The sequence below is a fragment of the Alosa sapidissima genome, chromosome 21, assembly GCF_018492685.1.
Source record: "Alosa sapidissima isolate fAloSap1 chromosome 21, fAloSap1.pri, whole genome shotgun sequence".
Classification (NCBI taxonomy): Eukaryota; Metazoa; Chordata; class Actinopteri; order Clupeiformes; family Clupeidae; genus Alosa; species Alosa sapidissima.
The window spans coordinates 25,889,735-25,910,987 of NC_055977.1; the positions used below are offsets into that span (position 1 = coordinate 25,889,735).

The 21,253-nt window shown below is 40.9% G+C and overlaps 2 protein-coding genes across 3 annotated transcripts; one reads left to right on the forward strand and one right to left on the reverse strand.

Moving 5' to 3' along the window:
• The first annotated feature begins 1,486 nt into the window (after positions 1-1,486).
• Positions 1,487-10,231, forward strand: LOC121695535 (protein Bouncer-like). The gene is made up of 3 exons (XM_042076474.1): positions 1,487-1,973; positions 2,808-2,930; positions 8,877-10,231. Exons 1-3 carry the CDS (start codon positions 1,913-1,915, stop codon positions 9,089-9,091), a joined length of 399 nt encoding a protein of 132 aa, XP_041932408.1. The 5' UTR covers positions 1,487-1,912; the 3' UTR covers positions 9,092-10,231.
• A 3,252-nt stretch (positions 10,232-13,483) lies between these two features.
• clic1 (chloride intracellular channel 1) lies at positions 13,484-19,546 on the reverse strand. 2 transcript variants are annotated; one of them, XM_042076473.1, is made up of 8 exons: positions 19,145-19,546; positions 18,932-18,995; positions 17,623-17,732; positions 16,567-16,692; positions 16,326-16,432; positions 15,907-16,088; positions 15,493-15,698; positions 13,484-15,429 (listed from the first exon to the last, which is right to left on the reverse strand). In XM_042076473.1, the coding sequence occupies exons 2-7, from the start codon at positions 18,968-18,970 to the stop codon at positions 15,537-15,539; spliced, it is 726 nt and encodes a 241-aa protein (XP_041932407.1). In that variant the 5' UTR covers positions 18,971-18,995; positions 19,145-19,546; the 3' UTR covers positions 13,484-15,429; positions 15,493-15,536. The 2 variants fall into 2 exon arrangements, with proteins under 2 accessions (XP_041932407.1, XP_041932405.1); XM_042076471.1 differs by having other exon boundaries at positions 13,484-15,698.
• Positions 19,547-21,253: the final 1,707 nt, after the last annotated feature.

Consider the following 21,253-nt stretch of genomic DNA (forward strand, 5'->3'; position numbering starts at 1 on the left):
TTATCGTTGTAGCCTACACATAAAACGTCATTGTTAGAGATGCATTCTTTCTCAAGTGTTTAAACGTCTGGCCAGGCTAGAATACCCTAGGCTACTGTGTGATTTTGTCGGGGAAAGAGAGAGGGAGAACAAGGGACATTCGTGTAGGATACTGCTGGACAATTACTACTTGCCTTCAGTGGGTCATTGGTTTATGCTGTCTGGTGTCGGCTTGTGCCTTTAATCCTCTCGTTCTCATATGTGGGTCACGCGATATTTAGCTGTGGCGATTGCGTGTTGGAAAGGGAGGATTAAAAAATGTCACTTCTCTTGTGCTAAAATCAGTTTATTTGCTATTTCACAGCTTCAACAGACCTAGGCTGATAATAAAGAAGTTTATACATGGACTAATATCCTAACATTTCCGCATAATCGTATGTCAGTCTATGGGTTCTGCACTGGACAATGAACTGAGCAAATATAATTTAGTTGCACTGAAACCAGGCCTGTGGACAAATTCTGGTTGTGTTGTGACAGCTTGTGAGAGCTTGTTTTGTTGCTTGGTAATAGCGCCATCTTGTGGTGGCTACGTTTACCCCTCTCCTAAAAAATTAGGTCGTTCGGTTAAAGGGGGAGAAGCAGTCGACTGACTGGTGGAGCACTACAGACAGGATTAAAACCTAAACCATCTGCGCCCTCCTACACAGTCTCATAAACAATACACAACATTCATTAGTTTTGTTCCATGTGCCCATGGACCAACATTCCCCTTCCTAGGTCTTATGAGGTTTTGCCTAGTTGAATGACCTCATGTAAAGCAATAGGCCTATGACATTTGATCTGTGTGTTTTGATTGTGTGTGTGTGTGCTCAAGTTTTTTTTTTTGTGTGTGTGTGTGTGTGTGTGTGTGTGTGTGTGTGTGTGTGTGAATGTTTGTGTTGGAGAGCGCACAGTAATCACGGGTAAACTGTTTACCCACCCCACGTCACAAGACTGCCATCACTTGACCGGCCTGCATGCTTCTCCACCTCACGTCTCTCATTATTTGGCAATGTGCTTATTCTCTCCATCTTTCTATCTTCTCTTTACTCTCCCTCACTCTCTCTCTCTCTATCTCTCTCTCTCATAAACACACACACACCCTATACATTCAAATATAATCCTATATGCTGTGCCTTTGTAGCCTTCAATACTGTTGAGGTTGATTTATACTGCCAATGTTGTTTTTCCTGTGGAAATTATACTGTAGCTTACTATCATCTAAGTATATTGTGTGGTAACATAACTGGCATCTTTTATGCATAATGACTTTGGCACACTGTCAGTCCCTCCCCATTAGTCACAACACTGACACACAAGTTATTGTCTCAAGTTCTTCTTTTACATACTTTTTTAATATACATTCTGCAGTAAAACAGTGGGCTAGGGCTATGTTCCTGAGTGGTTTCTTCAGTTCAGACATTAAGTCATTTGTGGTTAAATTAAATTTGAAGTTGTTTGGGGGAAAGGAACTGCCCATATCTGAGGCACAGATGAATTTGGAACTTAGCAGAGGCAGACAGAGTGTATAGGGATGATATCAATATCAAAGTCATCATTTGGTTATTAGTTGCATCACCTGAGAGAAAAAGAGACTTTGAAAGAAAGTAAACACCGGAAAATTGTAAGCAGTTGATTGACAGAGAGAGAGAGAGCGACAACGACAGGCGACTGTGTACTGTACTGAAGACAGAGGAGAGGACTCTGCTTGATGAATTGAGTAGAAAAAAAAGTTAATATTGTGAGATCAAATGAGATCAGTCCTTCACTGACGGCTGTAAACATTTTTACTGAGAGAGTTAGAGGAGACCACCGGCACCCAGGTAATACCCAAAGCAGAGGAAGAAGACTTTTTGAGTCTACATACACCAGGTGGACTTTTAACGGTGAAACCATGTCTCAACACTCCGGGCAGCTCTTCCCCATCTTCCTCCTTTGCTGTCTTCCCCTCGCAGGTCAGAACTTGAAGCTGTTTATTGGATCGCCATGAAGTTACTGTAATCTAATGTTGATATTTATTTTGTTTTATGAAGCATCACATTTTGACACCATTGGATTTGTCTACACTTTATTTATTTACATCACATTTACATTTATTCACTGAAATATACATTCACATTGATGCTTTTATTCAAAGCGACTTACAAACATGAGGAATAACATTTAAGCTATAGTGCAAAGGAGACATTTCAGTAATTTGTTATGAAACATGGAACTATAGTCTTGTCTAGTCTTGCTTTAAGTTTGATCTCTCACTGTGTGTGTGTGGGTGTGTGTGAATGGCACAGATGTCTTTGTTTTCTATGTTTGACACTTTGTCGGTTTGTTTCTATACCGTCTGCATTGTGCCAGTAAGAATTAATGTGAATACCAGTTTCCTTGTGATTCTTGTGCCTTAATTTATGACCTGGCGCTACAGCTGTGTAAATTCAATAATGGATCTTTCCCCACATAGCCTACTGTTTTTTGTTGCTATGCAGAATCAAATCAAAGCTTTGGCTCTTGGGGGAGCTATTGAGCAATACCTAAAGGTAGAGGGAATTTACACCTCATAGACTGCTGAATTGACATTTTCTTCATATCAATTTTTTCTAAAATGTGTGCATGTAAACTCAATTTAACTCAAAGTTCAAGTGGTCACATTCCCTGCTGTCTCCCTCTCTTTCTCTCTCTCCTTTTCTCTCTCTCTCTCTGCCTCTCCTTCCCCTCTCTGCCTCTCCTTCCCCTCCCTCTCTCTCTCACCCCCCCTCTCTCCCTCTCTCTGTCACCTCCCCCCATCCCTCTCTTAGTGATGTCTCTGCGCTGTTACACCTGTATCTTCCCCTCCATCTCCCCCATGGACTGCCTGAAGTATCCTCAGGAGTGTCCGGCCGGCCAGCGCTGTCTGGCCAGCACTGCGGTGGCGTCCCAAGGTGAGTTGCAGTGGACTTCGGACCCGATTTGGTCCAGAACTCTTGTCAATCTGTGCTGCTAGACTCTCTATCTGTTTATCTGTATTTCTAATTGCATAGGGAGCAGAGGATGTTGTTTCCATTTACACTCAATTTATTTCACAGCACAAGTGGTCAAGTGTGTCAGCTGCAAGTGTGTTGGAATAAAATGTATACAGAATTAACTAACAAATGTGAACTAACCCATGCATTTCTGTGGAGGATTCTTTGAGTGCTGTGCTTCCTCACAAAGTCTCTGTCTGCAGTCGTCTGGTTGCTCGTGTCTTTAGTCAAAAGGCCAAGTTGACAAAAAGTAGAAGATTAGCTGTCCATTATAGCCCATATAGTCAGGGGGCCTATGTGGTTTCTGTGGGATTGAAATGTTAATTTTTGGAGAGTGGTTGGACTGTCTTTAGAGGTCATTGAACATGGAGAAAAATTATGTCTCCATTTTATTGGCTATGTTGAATAAAGTTCACAAAACAGTTATTTTCTTATTTTTAACAGTATGATTGTATGTCAAACAATTAGAGATAAGATCAATAACCAATCAGTTTCACCAAATACACATACTCCATTGCTGAAAGATAGCAAAATCACAGAATCACAGATGAGACCTCAAACAACATTTAATTCATTTACATATACACACCATATTAGATCTCACCTCCACAATTTCCTCATCAAAATCTACAACTAGTCTACTAAACCTTATTCCTACTCACCTTCTTAAGACTGCTCTCCCCTTCCTAGATAATGTTTTGCTCTAGATTATAAATAATTCAATGCTATCAGGGCATGTACCGCAGTCGTTTAAGACATCTGTTATTAAGCCCTCCCTCAAAAAACCTAGCCTTGTATCGATACTGGTCTTCCTGGACCTCAGCGCTGCCTTTGACACCATAGACAATGACATACTACTTAGGCTTGAAAATTTGATAGGCATCAAAGACTCAGCACTCGCTTGGTTTAGATCAGTGTTTTTCAACCACTGTGCCGGGGCACACTAGTGTGCCGTGAGATCATCAGGTGTGCCGCAGAAAATTACCCAAATGTCACTCACTGGTCCAGAAAAGCAACTGTTGCATCAAAGAATTTATAACCACATGCCCTCATTGATTGTATGATTGCACTATTTGTGGTATGCAGGCATTGTACAACGGGGGCCCCATATCCAGTATTCACAGAATCATCACATATCCAGTTCAAAACAACAATTAAATTAGATATAGTCACCTACAAATGAAACAGAGGGCGCTTGTTATATTGAGCAGGTCTTGCATAGAAGCCATATCTTATGCCATATCTGTGTATTATTTGAAATTTTAGGCTATGGTATGTTTATTTTTTCTTCACACAGGATTAGTGTGTTAGTGTGCCGTGGGACATTTTAAGTGTCAAAAGTGTGCCGTGGCACAAAAAAGGTTGAAAAACACTGGATTAGATTATACCTAACCGGCAACAATATGTACAGTTCCATAATAAACCATCTATCCAGATTATGGTAAAATGTGGAGTGCCTCAAGGCTCAGTACTGAGGCCCCTGTTGTTTAGCAGATGATAGGCTACATAACTATACCTCTCCATAAAACCTGATGAATTAACACCGTTAGCCAAACTTGACACATGTATAAGAGATATAAAGACATGAATGACAAATAATTTCCTGCTTTTGAACTCAGATAAAACAGAAGACATGGTTTTAGATGGTTTTAGGGACAGCCGTGGCCCACTGGTTAGCATTCTGGACTTGTAACCGGAGGGTTGCCGGTTCGAGCCCCGACCAGTGGGCCGTGGCTGAAGTGCCCTTGAGCAAGGCACCTAACCCCTCACTGCTCCCCGAGCGCCACCGTTGTAGCAGGCAGCTCACTGCACCGGGATTAGTGTGTGCTTCACCTCACTGTGTGTTCACTGTGTGCTGTTTGTGTTTCACTAATTCACCGATTGGGTTAAATGCAGAGACCAAATTTCCCTCACGGGATCAAAAAAGTATATATACTTATACTTATAGATTCTAAAAAGATGAGGGATATCCTATCCACATCACAGGCTACATATAGTGATCTTCCACTGACCTCATCCACAAGTGTTAAAAAACCTGGGAGTTATAATTGACCAGGACCTAGCACTAGGTAATCACATAAAACAGATCACCAAAACTTAATTTTACCATTTAAGGAACATTTCAAAGATAAAGAAGTCCTTATCCTTACCAGATGCCGAGAAATTAATGTTTTGTCATCTCAGGATAGACTATTGCAATGCTATTGCAATGCTATTATGCTGGCTGTAATAATACTTGTCTAAAGAGCTTACAGCATATACAAAATGCAGTTGCTCACACACACAAAAAATATGAACATATTTCCCCCATCCTAGCATCTTTACACTGGCTACCTGTTAAAAGTCATTGACTTCAAAATAATATTACTTATAGTTCTTGGTTAGTTGCCTGCATTGAAAGAGGACACCTCATGAAGACGCTCTTTTGTCTGCTTCTGACAGAAGAAGCACTTATCTATGCTGGCAACAGCTGCTGCTGAACAAGTGTCCCTGTAGATGGACTTGATGCAGTTGCAGGTGTTGCTGCAGGTTCAGAAGATGGTCTACCGCGTCTTTTCTGAAGACACTGAGTCCTGCCTGCTTCACATGGTTTCTAGTAGCGAATCTTAGCATGCTGCAGATGCTCACTGTTACAGGTGGATTTGTAGCAATTCCTGTGCCAAACTGCTTTGTTCTGTTGTAAAATAACTGCACTGTAACAATGTAATCGTTGGCTGATCTACCCATCTCCATACTCTCTCATGGACAAAAACAAGAAATTTGGCATATGTCTCTAGTGATGGGTCATTCACCAGTCCACACATATCTGCCACTGGATACATAGCCCAAAATCTGTTTCTTTTAGAATATCTGTGCCATCACCTGACTAACAGAAAGACACACCTCAGAAACTAGACTGTGCTGACATGAACTATGAAAATGTGCTTGCTCAAATGTAGAAGGCTAGAAGGTCACTAATATCACCAACCATGAAGAACAGAGCACTATGTGCTTCAAGTTATTCGATATTCTAAATTCTATCACTGCCAGCTATCAACAGCCAACTGTCACTGGTAGCCCAAACCCAGAGTCCCAAGGAGTCAGAGGGCCCAAGCCATTGCATGGAATCATTGCCTCAATATCAACACATCATATCAACATATAGGCTATGAATCTGATTGAAATAAAGTATTGGCCATCCCCAAAATGCACCAGAATACAGGAAATCACATCAAATAAATTTTAAAAATGTCCCCTGCAACAATTAGTGGGGGGCCCTTAATATATCTGGGCCCAGGGGCCTAAAAGTTCATAATCTGTCCATGCTGGTAGTGTCTCTCTTTCTCTCTCTTACACACACACACACACACACACACACCTGTCTGTTTGTCTAGCTGATCCTTTACCCTTTCTTTTCTTCACACTTACATAGGCGACGGAAGGCCTTACAGACTTCAGCTGGTACTATGTAAAAGTTTATTAAATTTGATTTAACAGAGATCTCTGCACTTTGTGCTCTAAAAAAATGTTTTATAATGTTGTATTGTTTATGTGGTCCACTTTTGCACACTACCTTGTAGAATATCTTTGCTTTTTGGCACCAAACTCTATGCTATAATACCAACAATGTGAGGTTTATGGACAAAACACCAAATTTGACCTTTTCTGAATTTGACCTTTGATTTGGGTCCTTCAAAACCTTCAAAAAAATGGAGACATGTTTTTTTTTACTCTTAAGAACCCCTAGAACAAAGATATAATACTCTCCAAAAATTAACATGTGAATCCCACAAGCCCCCAAATTAGACACATAGCCCCCCCTACTAATATGGGTAAAATTCAAACATGTTCATCTTTATATCCACTTTCATATACAATAATATTTGATATGACCTACCTTGAATGTTGAATAGCAGTATGCCATTTTAGCATGAAATGTATATGCAAGCACTCACCACAGGTTTATCGTGCAAGTATCACTACATGACAAATATGATCCTTGTCAGAATCTACAGACCCTTTTTCCCATGGAAATAAGGTCAGTTCAGTGTTGGGCTTAGATGACAGATGATTCTGATTGGGTCTGTCGAGTTTTTAAGATCTAGATCTCCATGTCACTCAAGGTCAGGCCTGTTCTGATATTAAAGGTGCAGTCAGCGAATGTGCAGGATGTCGTGTTTGTTTATGTTTATTAGCAGACATTTTTGTCCAAACAACGTATATTTAACCAAGAACCAAATGAAACACAACAGAGAGGTAGCTCACCTCACCCTTCAGTATACTCCACACAGGGTTTTGTTTTCATTTGGGGGACAGGCTGCCCCCACTTGTTTGTTTCCAGTTTTCAGAGCCAGGGTTGCCTACAGAGACCAGATTTTTTACAGTGTACTCACGGAATGGGCAGCTAGCGGATCTTGGGGAGATGATAGCTGAATGTGACAATCAATCGCTGACCCTCACCTTTAAGGTCCACACCAAGAACTATAATGACAGGCCCCATGCATTCACACATGGTAGATAGGATCCAATCTTGGCCATTTCACACCTCTTTAAGCAGTTGCGTATACACGTGGCACTAAATATGATCTCACAAGCGTCTCTCATATCAGATCTTACTTCCCTGCTCAAGAGCAAAGAGCACCAGTGCTATCAATGATTATTATGGTAACCCTCATAATAGGTATAGGGCCCTGGAATAACTTGGCAGTATTTTCAAAACATCCTTAACAACAGATCTCTAAAATGGTTTGCAGTTTTGCGAGTTGTTTTGTGTGGTTGGTAGAATATTCCTGTAAACGTTTCTCAGTGTTGTGGTCCCAGTGGAGGGAGTCAGTAGGTGTTCCTAATCAAGAGAATGAAGGGAGAGATTAGCACCGACATGCCTGGGATGCTGTCAAATTATGTCTAAATATAATTTTGAGCACAGCAGAATGTGTATGTGTGTGTGTGTGTGTGTGTGTGTGTGTGAACGAGAGAGAGATAGTTAGAGAGAGAAAAAGAGATGGAGTGTGTGTGCATGTTTGTGTGTTTGTGTTTGTTTGTGTGTGCGTGTGTGCTTGCATCTTGCTTATCCAACATTTTCGATATTAAAGGTACAGTATGCAATTCTAATTCAATACTTTTTGCCTAATTCAGTTTACTGGTCTGTCCTCTAATGATGCCACTGCTGCGCGTTCAGTAGGTGTGGTGTGTGTACAGTCCTGATGCTGTGAAAGAATAGTCACTCTGCTCGAGCCATTAACAATTCTAGGCAATCAACAGATTGCTTCAGGAAGTTAGGAGTATAATGTGATTGACTATTGAGCTAAAGCTTTTGCCAGAATTTAAGGTTTCATCTTAGATAGATAGACAGATACTTTATTGATCCTCAAGGGGAAATTCAAGATAAGATCTTTAACTAATCATTACAAAAGATGAACTCTCCCTCTTCTCTCCTCTCCTCCTGCATGTCCAAAGAAATACCAGGCTTAGATGGATATATTTCTGCAGGCCAATTTGGTTTACTGTTGTAAATGAATCTATGCGATTAATCTGTCTGTGAGTCCAGGCATTACAAACGTTACAGTTACAGTTATTAGATAAGGGGACCAGAGCAATAGATAGAGAGAGTTCTGACAACTCAACGAAAGGCGCCATGTTGTGACCTAAAGTCAGATGGATCTGGTTTTCTACCTTACTGTAACTGTAAACATTGTATTGTCTAGAACTCTCAAACAGATTAATAACATATGGTAGATTGCCCAATATAAATACAGTTCCTGAACCAATCAGAGTGCAGAACATTTAAAGAACACAAAACACAGAACAGTTGAAAATGGGTTGTCTGAACTATCTACTACGGCTCTGTGGAGAACAACTCAACAGCGCCCCCTTCTGTCTCTGTAGGTAGCCTGCGCCTGGTCCTGTACGAGAGGAGCTGCGCCATGCCTGGCCAGTGTGGCCTGAGTGGGGAGAAACACGCCGCAGGTCTCAACTTCTCCTACAGCAACGAGTGCTGCGACACTGACCTGTGCAACGCAGCCACAGGCACTGCTGCCTCCTCCTGGACAGGCCTGGTACTGTGCCTCATTGCACTACCCCTGGTGCACATATTTGGCTGAGTGGAAATAAAGCAATTCCACACACCTAGTGCTACAGTAGTCGAGACACAGGTCTGCACATAAACAACCAAAATGGCATACATATTTTCATAGTTTAAATATAACGGGTGTGTTTTAGGCTGATGCAAACTAACTTTCCCATTATATAAGGTAGGCTACACATCATAGTTTTACAATGAATTTTAAATTGACCAAAAACAGTATATGTAGCCTATGAGAAAAAGAGGGGGTTGGAAATACACTGAGGAACAGAATAACCATACTGGCTTAAATTAGCCGGCCGTTATCGCTGCTTGGTGTGAAATACCTAATGTGATTGTGGTTGCAATCTCTAGTTGCACTGTTAGCTTTTTTAAACTCGTTCTGCTTGTGACGGTAGCCTATAAGCCAAATCGACTAATTCACATCAATAACAACCACACTTGGTACTTGGACTTATTAACTTATTCAATAGCAGTGTATACATATTAATTTAGTGTACAGTTTGAAAACACTACATAGGCCTATCAGATAACATCATATCAGGTCCATCCTGTAAGTAGTGTGAACACACTGCTTACCTTTTAAAGGTGTTCTAAACGATGTTATGTGGTTTCTAAGCTAAAACATTTGTCACATACAGCAAACATCTCCTCACGCTAGCTGCATGGCCCTGAATGCACTGTAGACAGCCCAGGCTCCAAAAACAGCAATAACAGCCTGGTCCAGCCTGGACCATGAAACATAGCAAACAGTTCCAGCTAATCACAGACACGATGCACGTTCATGTCAGTTTCAATTGCATGGGAGGGAGGGAAGAGTTACACTTCTACAGAAGTGAGTGACGTTACCCAGAGAACCTTTAATAAGTAACAAATTAAGAATTGGGTTTGTGTAACAAAGACAATTTGGTGTTAACGTACTAGAACAGAAGAATATGCCCAGAGAAGAAATAACTTTTATGACATTGTTATAAGAGAGATTTATGAAACCCTTTATTATAACTACAGTCGACTTTATTTAGTCTTTAGACATTGTTTCAGAGTTGGAAGGGGAAAAAACAGTGTGGATCAAAGTCTTGTTTTCTGTCTGCAAACTCAAACTCAGCAGCTGACAATGATCTTGGAAAAAGTATGTGTGATGACACTGTTCTATGGTATTCAACAGTCAACAATCCAAATAAAATTACTTACATAATTAAAATCTGTGTGTGTGTGTGTGTGTGTGTATGTGCGCGTGCGCTCATGTGTGTGTGTGTTGCATGTACCTGATCTAGCACTTACAAAATGGTGCTGATGAGGAGAGAACTCCATCAATAACAAAAAAAAGATTCCACACAATAATGATGACAGTGCCGGTACAAGAAATGTGTACAAGTATTGGTGTCTAAATTTACTTTCTATTCATTTAGATCATTACTAGATAACTTTGTCATCATTTTTTGTTTTCAGGAACAGTAACCATTAAATACCAAACATAATGCCTGCAACAGAAACCAGGAGAAAATGCATTTTGCCTCCTTGTCTTTTTATCACACCTGCCATCTCTGTTGCCAACCTGCAAAAACACCTGATCATCCTGCACTTTAACCTCTTTTCATCTGAGCAAACAGGTTTGAGTCCGAAAAGAAAAGTGGATCTTGGAGAGGATCCAGTGCACACATATCATGTCATCTCTCTGCAGAGAAAGGGAGAGAGTGGGTGAGAAGAGGTGATAAATCCAGTATCATACCACCAGTCTGAAAACCAGGACCAGTAAAACTGGCTGAATCCAAGAGGACCTTCTTCATACAAACACTGAAAATGAACGTTAACCTCAAACATCAAAGTCCGTAAACACCCAGCCCACGCTAGACTGTATTCACTGCATCGTCTTCCTCCACTTTTGTAAACAGACGTTACTCTGCCTTTGGGTGTATGCATGTGGGCATAACTATAGGTAAGCATATACAGTACCCTCCAGAATTATTGGCACTTCTGTTAAAGTTGACTAAAAAGAGGAATATAAAATCCTCTTTTGGAAATTGATCTTAATGCCTTAAGTAAAGGCAGGCAGACAGAAATTAAAATAGCCCCACATCATCACATACCCTTCACCATACCTAGAGATTGGCATGGTTTTATTTCAGTTAGCCTATTAGCTGATTTGATTTGCATTGATCTCAATGAGCATAAAAATAAAACCATGCCAGTCTCTAGGTATGGTGAAGTGTATGTGATGATTTTTATTCCAAAAGCCAAGGGAACGTTATCAGGATGAATAGTATCCTGGATCCATGAAATAACTGGCCTCTATGGGAATTTAACATAGGGGTGCCAATACTTATGACCCCCTTGGTGTCCTTAAAGGTTGGATATTTCCTCATTTTTTAACTTAAGGCATTAAGATAAATTTCCAAAAGATGATTTTATATTCCTCTTTTTAACTTTAACTTCAACGTCAACTTTAGCAGAGGTGCCAATAATTCTGGAGGGTACTGTACCCATAAATATAAGGACTGAGTGCATTGTAGCATTCTGATTTTTTCTATTGGGGCTGATAACTCAATGAACAGGTGAATGTCCCCACAGTGACGACTAATTATCATTAGCCCTTAAATGCTTGTCATGCTGTGAAATTATCTCTAAAAATAGCTGAGAACACAGCAGGCTCTGCTTGAGAATAACAGAGGAGGGAAGGAGGGAGAGAGAGGGGGAGGGAGGGAGGAAGAGATTCTTTTCTGCCTTTCAACATCACTTAATGTAACAGCCTGTGATGTAATGAAGATACAATACTTGTTTTGTTTTGCTACTTTGGAAATGCCATGATAGGAACCATGATATTATCAAGCTCAACGATTGCAAGAATGCAAAAATGACACACAAAAGTTAAACATAAAACCAGTATTTTGATATACAATTTCTCCAACTTGAAATGCAAATCAGGAAGTACTTACTAACTGTAGAAATAAAGGAGTAATAGTGAGGTCCAGACTCTGATGTGAGCATCAAATGCAAGGGCAGTTAACCTCACGTTAGGCGGCCATTCTACCAAAGGTTTACCACAAACACACTGTGGTGGTAACAGGCTTGTATTACAGAAGGACTGGCACACACACATACTTCCTGTGGGTGGGAGTTTCAAGGGTCCTCAGGATCACCAAAACAATTTCAATATGACAGAATGTGTTGGTACCATCCCTTAGGTCAGTCACTTACAGTTGGTGTAAGATAATGTGTAAGAGAAAGACATTGTAATGCCCATGGTAACATATACTGTATGCAGTCATTGATGTAAGCATGTCACCCCATACAGCCCTTGACCTTGGGAAGTCTCAACTGTAATTTTGTGCCTCTAACCTCAACACCTAACACTCAAAGTGACTCCAAAGGGATGAGTCAAAAAAGTACCCAACACTCAACTCAGCATTTTTGCAGAACACAAACAGAAGTTAGGTGGGTAACTCCCACCTGAGTTAGGGTAAATTCCACCTCAGGGTATAGTGTGCTACAGAGTAAATGACATCATGTTAAGAGGCGAGTCCAAAAATGTACTTTCAACACTCAACTCAGTAGGTACTTTGATGTCACAACCGTATGTCTGGCACAGGCAGAGCCAGTGACAAATATAAATTGTGGCAAGTCTGCCTGTAGCATGTTCGCAAGGGGTTGGGTAAGGGTTAAAAAAGACGGAAGGATTGTGAAAGATTGCGATTCACTACACTCGGGTATTCAGATCCACTAACATAGGTTTTGAAAGTACCCAGCAATGGCCTGGCCACAGAAGGAAATACAAGGCTGACTGAATTTGTTCGATGCATGTCCTGTGATTATTCCAATGTAGACTCGGATCCGATACATAATCTGCATTACAACCCCATCTGCACTAATGTCCCTCCCCAAATAGTTATTTTATGCATATTCTATTGGTTGAAGTGGCTGAAAGGGGTTACCAAGAGCTTAACATTGTCATATAAACACACTGTCAAAGAGGCTTGCACGTGGTCCAGTGCTAAACAAGTTCATTGTTTCAACGGTGACTAATGATATACATAGCTTCCCGTGCTTGTGCGTTCACATACGTGTGGCTGCGCACAAACCCATACAGTACTCGAGTATAGGCACATGCTCACAATAAGAGGAAGTGAAGACAGGCCTTGGGCCTAAAGCAACGACCTTGATGACCACAGCCAGTGAAGCTAAAAATGAGTCAGTTGGTTTCAGTACTGCCTCTGTCTCCGGAAAGCAGGCTTACGTATATAAAGCTACAGTGAGTGGTTGAGACTGAGCTCCACTGTAACTATCCTACTGCTTACCTGGGATTCATTGGACTGTGTGGACAAGAGAAGTAGGCCTTTAGCTGTTTTTGTGCTGTGCTGTTGTTGCTGGATTTACATTTGACCACTGAGCAGAGACATAAAAACTGAAACAAACATGTTTTTCCTCCAAAAAGTTTTTATTTTGAAATTTCCTCACATGAAAAAGTTACATTAATCTGATCATATAAAAAATGTTAGAAACAAGAGTTTGATTGTCAACAGGCCATCCATCACATATACCTATGTTACAGCATACTAATTCAATGCAGTACAACTGTGTTTGTGTATGCCATTGATATGAGTCCCTGATATCATCTAAAATGTGTAAAATAGTACTAACAAATACAGTTATTACGCCTCAAAAGCAACTTGGTCCTTTAAAAAATACAATTGAGGCCACATCATATAAGACACCTTGCTTCTTTTTTTATCAGACCTTGGTCCATTTGTGCATGTTGGCTACTCTTGCACTTGTGCTTGTAAGATATATTAAATAATAATTTAATTCAGTCATGATTTCATTGGTAAAAATTGGCTACTTGGAATGGTGCATCAAACAAGCAAAAGGCTTAAACCAATTTTAACATTTTAAACTTAAACTGACAAATACACCTCCCATTTCAAATCAGTGCAAACACACACACAAGATAAAAAAGTAGAGGCAATTGTCACAAACTTCAAAACCTTCTTCCATAATGATGTTGTGAGGTGCACTTAGGTGATACTGCTTCCAAAGACCTTTATATTTACCTGATGGGAGGGGGTTATATCTAGTCACAACCGTCCTTAACCTCACCAGCCTTAACGGTAAAGACCTGCAAATCACTCATTGGACAGCTACGCCAGTATAAAAAAAGCAACAGACACTCTGAGTCACTGGCACAGTTCCAGCTTCAGGGTTAATCTAAAGGCACCTAACAGTGTGTCTAGGTAGTAAGGAGAGGCAGGGGATTGAAGGGTTTTTAGCCTATTAAGCTAACTAGATTGGATGGAATATTTACGGTAGGGGCCCTTGCTTGCACACTAAGCTATTACTTTTTGCTCTTGTCATGTGTATGGTTTGATTGACTGACATCTGAAATATGCATTAAAAGTTGTTTATGCATGAATAGTCCTTCACTGCCATTTGACAGAGAATGGGGTGAGGTTTAGAGAACAGAAAAAGGAAGCCAAGGTCTATGGCAATAGCTTCCTGTGGTTGCCTGCTCATGGTTACGCCCCATCATAAGCGGCTAGCGTTAGCCTTTGCTTTCTTCCTAGGGACCAGTTTAGGAGTGCTAACTGCTTTAACCAGCAGATGTGAATAAATAAACACCTACACTACACAAATAGGAAGTGAAAGAGGCCCTATGCATCACGGTGTGTAGGCTACAAACTTGCAACAAAGAGTTTCCATGTTTGTGTGTGTCTGTGTGTGTGTGTGTGTTCCTGCTTATGCATAGGCGTGTGCACATGCCTGACCCGTATGCCTGGTTCTCAAGGACATTGACAAATATCTTCATTTGCATAGAGGGAAATTATATGAATGACCTTGTTTTTAAAACATTAGACAAAATATGTGTCTTCAAAGGTTACACCAAGGACACATTTGACAAACAATCCAGGAAACGCAATAGTCATTTAGAGCTGGCCATGCACTGTTAGATTAAGCCCGAGCTATGCTTACACAAGTCTATGAAAGTGAAAGTGAGATTTGCTTGACCTGAGACGCCTGGACCAGGAGGGAAGTCCCTTCTCTCTTTAGTACTTTAGTGGAGAGAGAGAGAAATTAGACTGGCTAATGATTTATGTGGACATGACATAAACAAATGAACCGAGAAATATACATTACACATTATCTGTAGGTGTGTGTGTGTGTGTGTGTAGCATATAAAATAGCCTTCACATGCAAAACACATTTTCAATTGAGCCCTGCACATGAGATCTGAAATGTGTCCCCTTTGTTAGACCTGCCTTTGTTAGACCTTTGAAGTTTTTGAAATTTATGTCTATGTACAAATATATGAGTGAGTAAGGGGTTGTTATTATGTGTGTATATTTTAGTGTGTGTGTGTTTGTGTGTCTCTGTGTATGTCTATGTGTTTCTGTGTAAAAGTGGTGTGTGTGTGTGTGTGTGTGTGTGTGTGTGTGTGTGTGTGTTTTTGTGTCCTGTCTGATCCCATCTTCAGCCTACTTGAGAGCTTTGGCCACTGAGGCATAAGCGAAGTGGATCTCGGGGTCGGTGGGGCAAGTGGAGGAGAACTCTTCTCTGGCGTACGCCGCGTCCAAGTACCGCCACAGGTTGGCCAGGGAACGCGGGATGGAGAAGTTTCTGTATTTCAAACACACCACCTGCGGACAGAGGAGATCAAGGAGTCATATCACAAAGGAGTGAAGTTATCTATGATAAAGCACTTGTTTGAGAGAAGCTAACATTCACATCGTAAAATAACTATAACAAATATTGCTTTCAAAGTATAGTAATTTGGGTGTTTAATATGCAACCCTTATCAGACAGAATTTGCCCTTGACTATAAGGTAAACTAAATAGTCTCTTCACCTTGACAATGTGCAGCTTAGGAAGCAGGTTGCAGTCTGCCAGAGTGAGGTCTTGACCGTCGAGGAAGGGGCGTGAAGAGGATGTGACCTCATCCGCGCTGTTCTCATCAATTTCGTCAGGAAGTGGAGAGCCAAGGTAGTCGTCTAACTTCTTCAGCGCCTTCAGCAGGCCTTTCTCGAGATCTGACAGAGACGGAGACAGAGATGTGAAAGAGTAAGACACCGAAAGGGGGGGTATTTTACCCAAAGGGCCAGGCAAGAATAAACCTACTAAAACCTGACAGGATTGACTTGGCAACTCATTGTTCATATTGTAAGGTTTAATCACAGGTTTGTCAGATATGGTTAACCACACCACACATGGTTTTCACACTTGTTTCCCCCTCCCTGGCTTTGAACGTGTAGTGACACTTCACTTACTATCATTCAGACCAGGGTTGGAGTTCTTGACGTAGGCAGAGAACTTGGCAAAGACATCCACACCGGCGCCGTTAGATTCTGGGTTGTGGGCTGCTAGCCGGGGGTACCTGAGATGGGATGGGGGTATTGACAAAGATTGGGGAGAAGGGAATCATGGGTAATCATGTTGGTCATGGTCAATGCATGGATGATTAAATGACTAAATGACAGAATGACAGAATGACTGAATGGAGTAGTGTACTTTGGGGGGCAGAGGTTGTCCTCCAGGAACTCCTCGATCTTGTTGGTGTCGGTCTTCACCTCCGTCCCATACAGCAGGAAGGGCGGCTGAGCACCGGGGGCCAGGTCTTTCAGGATCTCTGGCTTTCTGCACACAGCAGAGAGGGCATTGAGAACAGATGTCTTAATGTCTGAGGATGCAAAAGCAGCTTGCAAGATACACCAACTGACCAAATCATCAGTGCTACACTTTGTTGACTGACATTGACCTCTTCCCTGCATAATATTATTTCTGGCTTGACTAAACAATACATATTGTAGATTCCAGTATGACTGACAATCACAGAATATTTGGTTTCATAAACACCTCTTCGCCGCTTTTGTGGGCCAATAATATATGTATGCTCAAGACATGGATGCAGATGTTAATACTCAGCTACAGACTAATGAAGGTTGTGTGTCCATATAGCGTTTTATTTTTTTGTGTTTTATTTTTTTATAAGATGAGAGTGCCTAAAGATAAAAGCACTGCACCCAGTATCTTGATTCCGAGTGCTCTGCCTTTTTTGGTGCGGCTGCTCCCAGTGCTTCCGGCTAAAAAACGTTTCTGAAAGGCACTTGCGTCATCACAAAGGGACAATGCTAATCTATCATACAATGACGGTGGTAATTGGTTGTCAAGATGTTATGTCATAGAAACAAACAAACCAGCCATCTCCAGCATTCTCCTACCAGCAAATTTCAGCTATAGAAAAACGCTATATGGACACATGTCCTATAAAAAACTGTCAAATAAGTCAAACAAGCTACCCTGACAACAGCTGACTTGAGGGATGAAGGCTACTACAAAGCGAGATTACTGGCTTATCCAGGTAGCTTCAAGAGTGACCACTTTTCTCAAAAGAACGCATCACATTTGAAACAATACTCAGTGCAGTATTCTTTAGAGATCAGTGGCTACTCCTGAAGTTGCCAGCATAAGCCAGTACCTTCCTTTTGTAGTGCACCACTCTGGGTCAGCCACTGCTCTTCACTGGCCAGTCACTGACTGTATGCCTATGTGTTACTGTGTGCTGACCTCCTCATGTCTACGGTGGTGACGTTGAAGGTGACCCCTTTCAGCCACAGCACCATGAAGAGTCGCTGGGAGAATGGACAGTTGCCGATGCTCTGGCCATCGCTGCCAGCCTGGAGAGCAGAGAGGTATTGACATCTACAGTATTGGTAAAGTGGAGCCAAGCCATTGGCAAAAAGAAATTTGCTTTGAACAACACGTAAACATACTCCTCAGTGAGCACAACCCTGTTAGAGTAAAGTCAACAGTTCGGTTTCACCGTGGTACCGAATATCAAATCTCAAGGTTGCTGATGTTTGAGCACAGCAGCCAATCAAATTACATACTTTCCCTCCACACTCCTGACACCTTGTTGATTGGCTGGGTTTGTTTATGGAGCCAACATGTTCGTTTACCATTTACAGAGCACTGAAATGACCATGAATTACAGATTGTAGCCTACCTTTAACAGTTATGTGAAAGTTGAATTTCAGAAATACTCAACACATTTTTATGCCTAACTTACATAATGAAATCAGACCAAGTTATTCTACATAATTTAGATTCATTACTCATCTAATTAGATGGACCTTGAGCTTTCTATTTGTCTAATGGCCTTGGTGTTCTAAAGCAGACGTTGCCCATGTCTTAATGCGATTAATTTAGGGGCGCGTCTCTATTTTTTTAGAGGCCACCTAGACTAGTTGGGGGTTGTGTCCGTTTCCTCCCTGCTGAACCGTAGCAGGAGCAGGTTGGGCCATATGGCAGGAGACCGGAAATCAGGGTGTAGAGGCGAATCGCGACAAAGAAGCTTTATGTGTTAAGAAAATGATTCAAAAATATAATTTTTCAGACAGTGTACTTTGGACGCCGGAACTATATATTTCGCTTTTCCACGCGAACGACAACGCCCAAGCCATAAGATACTATAAATAGACTACAAAATCCATCTGAACCTCTGGCAAGGCATATCCAGCCTGTAAATACATCAAATAAACACAATGCAAACACAAAGACACTGGTCCTCATACCACAGAAAAGACTCTGAGTCAAAGCGACCCGAAGTCACAGTGTGGAACAGTTTAAACATGTCAATGTGTTCAAAAGATGTATGCAACATCCCGATAATGTGAAGATAACTTATCATGTTTATAAAACGCCAAGGTAAACAGACTAATCTCACAACACTGTATGCCTAACTGATCAACAGTCACATCTTCATCCACCATGCTATCATGACGTAATCTTGGCAGTGGTAATTAACAAGTTACAAAGTAATGGCCGCCATATCAACTTAGGCTAGTTTTCGACTTCAATTTGTCATGCTTCTTACCTTCACAAAGAGTTCAACTTGAGGTTGGTCGTCGCTCATGGTGTCTCGTCACACTTTTACGCAACTTTGGGAAAAGGCAGAACAGTATTCTTATTAGAGTTGTAGTGCGGTAACAGTATTTCCATAAAACAGTCCGAGCAGAAAGGGAACACTACACAGAGATGCACCCTGTTCATTTGACAGTCTTTGACAGTGAAAAAACGCTTCACCTACCCTTAGGCGGGGATAAGGGTGTGCTGTGCAATCTTCCGCAATGTGCAGCAGCAAGACAATAGGCAAAAGAGAAAGCAACGACAGACAGATGAAAGGCAACAACGTGACAATACGTCCACATTTGCGCCTGGAGGGATTTTAGAAGATGATCGGCTGAATTCGTCGTAATACGCCTTCTTTAGCCCATTTCCCTCCCTCTCACAAATTCAGCAGAAGCTACAGTCATTCCCCTATTTCCTGTCGCGCCGAGCGAGCGAGCGAGGGCCCTACGCAAGCTCAGTGATGCACACAAAAGCCTAATTGAATTCCGAGTTAGATTTAATTAAGCTACAGGCCTAAACATAGCCTTCACTAAGCCAAGTAAGTGAATATACGTGAAATGACACTGTAAACGACCATTAATAACGTCGAAAGGTTTCCATAGAAGAATACAGACAGATTATGACAACTATGAGTTGTTAGCCAACTGCTCTTAATCGGATGTAATTGTGCACCCAAGCGTGCACTTAAGTTAATTTTATTACAAAGAATCACTCAGAACTGTAGACCTAGCCTATGTTGCGGTGTACCGCCACAATCATTATTATCCGTTTTTATACATAGTAGCCTAGCCTGTGTTGAAGGCTAACCATAGCAGGTGTTGGTAAAACAGAGAAAAATACCAGTCGCATGCAAATGTACTTATTACATCATACGTTTTACATGAAAACATAACTGTATGATGTAGTAGCCTACATTTGTCTTGGCCAAAGAGATTTGCATATTAGGATAGGCTGCAACATGCACCTAACCCTAACCTTTAGATTCAACTTTATTGTCATTGTGCAGAGTAAAAGTAGCCTGGCGAGCCAGACCCACATTAAAATGCAGGGTCTGGGCACTCACAGTTGGCAGTGCTCAGTCCGAGGGGCGGGATAATCAGTTCGTCTTTCAAATTCCCTCTGCACGCAATAGGACGCAATAGGATATTTGTTTTCAAGTAGCAGGGAATTCAAGCCAAACCGTTGCAACTCTGCCATCAATCATTATGTTAAGCATAATCTATACACGATTTCAAAGGCCTGATTAAGTTTCGATTTCTGGAGCTCACAATTGTAGTGCAAAAAAGCAGAAAAGTGCAATGTGATATAGAGGCTATAGACAAGTGGTGCATAGACAGGACAAGAAATTATAGTGCCGTGTAGACAGTTGTATGTTTAGAGTAATATAAATTAAATTAGGTTTAGAGTAATATAAATTAAATATGGGCAGAATAGGCTAAATATGGCTATGTAATTTGAACAATGTATGAACAACATTTACAGATACAGTAGCAGTAACAATATAATAGTAGTAAGAATAATATAGATACATGCAGTGTATTAACAGAATTAAGAAAAATAGAATAAATGTGGATATTCAGTATAACCATATAGATATGTACACTAGTATGTAGGGTAGACTGAGTACAGTTGAGACATGTGTACAGTTGAGATACCTTAAATATCTTGCTTGCACAGCAAGTCCAAGTTGTGATTTTTGCTATGCACATGCGTATTAGTGCCCTCTTTGATCATGGAAAATTTGAACGACACAAGTATCTCCCATCCAAGGATATCGGCAAATGTTTGTTTTCCAAAGTAAGAATTTCACTTCACCATGCACCTTCGACAATGAATAGCTCATTACACTTATGTTACTGTTAAACGTAACTAGTATAATTACAAACATTATTCTGTGTCCTAAAAACTGGCATATTTTATAGCATTGTGTCATGTAAGGTTGCAAAATCTAGAGAAATGTGTGAGGTGGTCAGCGGGGGACAATTGAGACACACATTGGATTGTGTTATTACTTGAACATTCCATTTGTAGGCTACTGTTCGCCATATCTGTTCCTGTGTCACATTTTGTTCATGATGTACTCCTTTTAACCAACGCTAATTTAAATGAAATGAATGAATTTGAACTACAAACACTTTGCAATTGCTATGTTTTTATTTATTCAACTTTCCAACTAACGGTTAGTTAACTATACATCATTAAAGATGGGTGTCTCAACTGTATCAGGTGGGTGTCTCAACTGTATCTATAGGGTAGTTGAGACACAGTCAAGACAAAAAATGCACCT

What these genes read in the sequence shown, in the direction of transcription:
- LOC121695535 (XM_042076474.1), top strand. Translation starts at nt 1,913, where the DNA reads ATGTCTCAACACTCCGGGCAGCTCTTCCCCATCTTCCTCCTTTGCTGT. An exon ending in TTGCTGTCTTCCCCTCGCAG is followed by an intron (nt 1,974 to 2,807) that starts GTCAGAACTTGA and finishes TCCCTCTCTTAG; the next exon opens with TGATGTCTCTGCGCTGTTAC. An exon ending in CACTGCGGTGGCGTCCCAAG is followed by an intron (nt 2,931 to 8,876) that starts GTGAGTTGCAGT and finishes CTGTCTCTGTAG; the next exon opens with GTAGCCTGCGCCTGGTCCTG.
- clic1 (XM_042076473.1), bottom strand. Translation starts at nt 18,970, where the DNA reads ATGAGCGACGACCAACCTCAAGTTGAACTCTTTGTGAAG. An exon ending in AAGTTGAACTCTTTGTGAAG is followed by an intron (nt 17,733 to 18,931) that starts GTAAGAAGCATG and finishes TCTGCTCTCCAG; the next exon opens with GCTGGCAGCGATGGCCAGAG. An exon ending in CAACCCTGGTCTGAATGATA is followed by an intron (nt 16,089 to 16,325) that starts GTAAGTGAAGTG and finishes CGTCTCTGTCAG; the next exon opens with ATCTCGAGAAAGGCCTGCTG.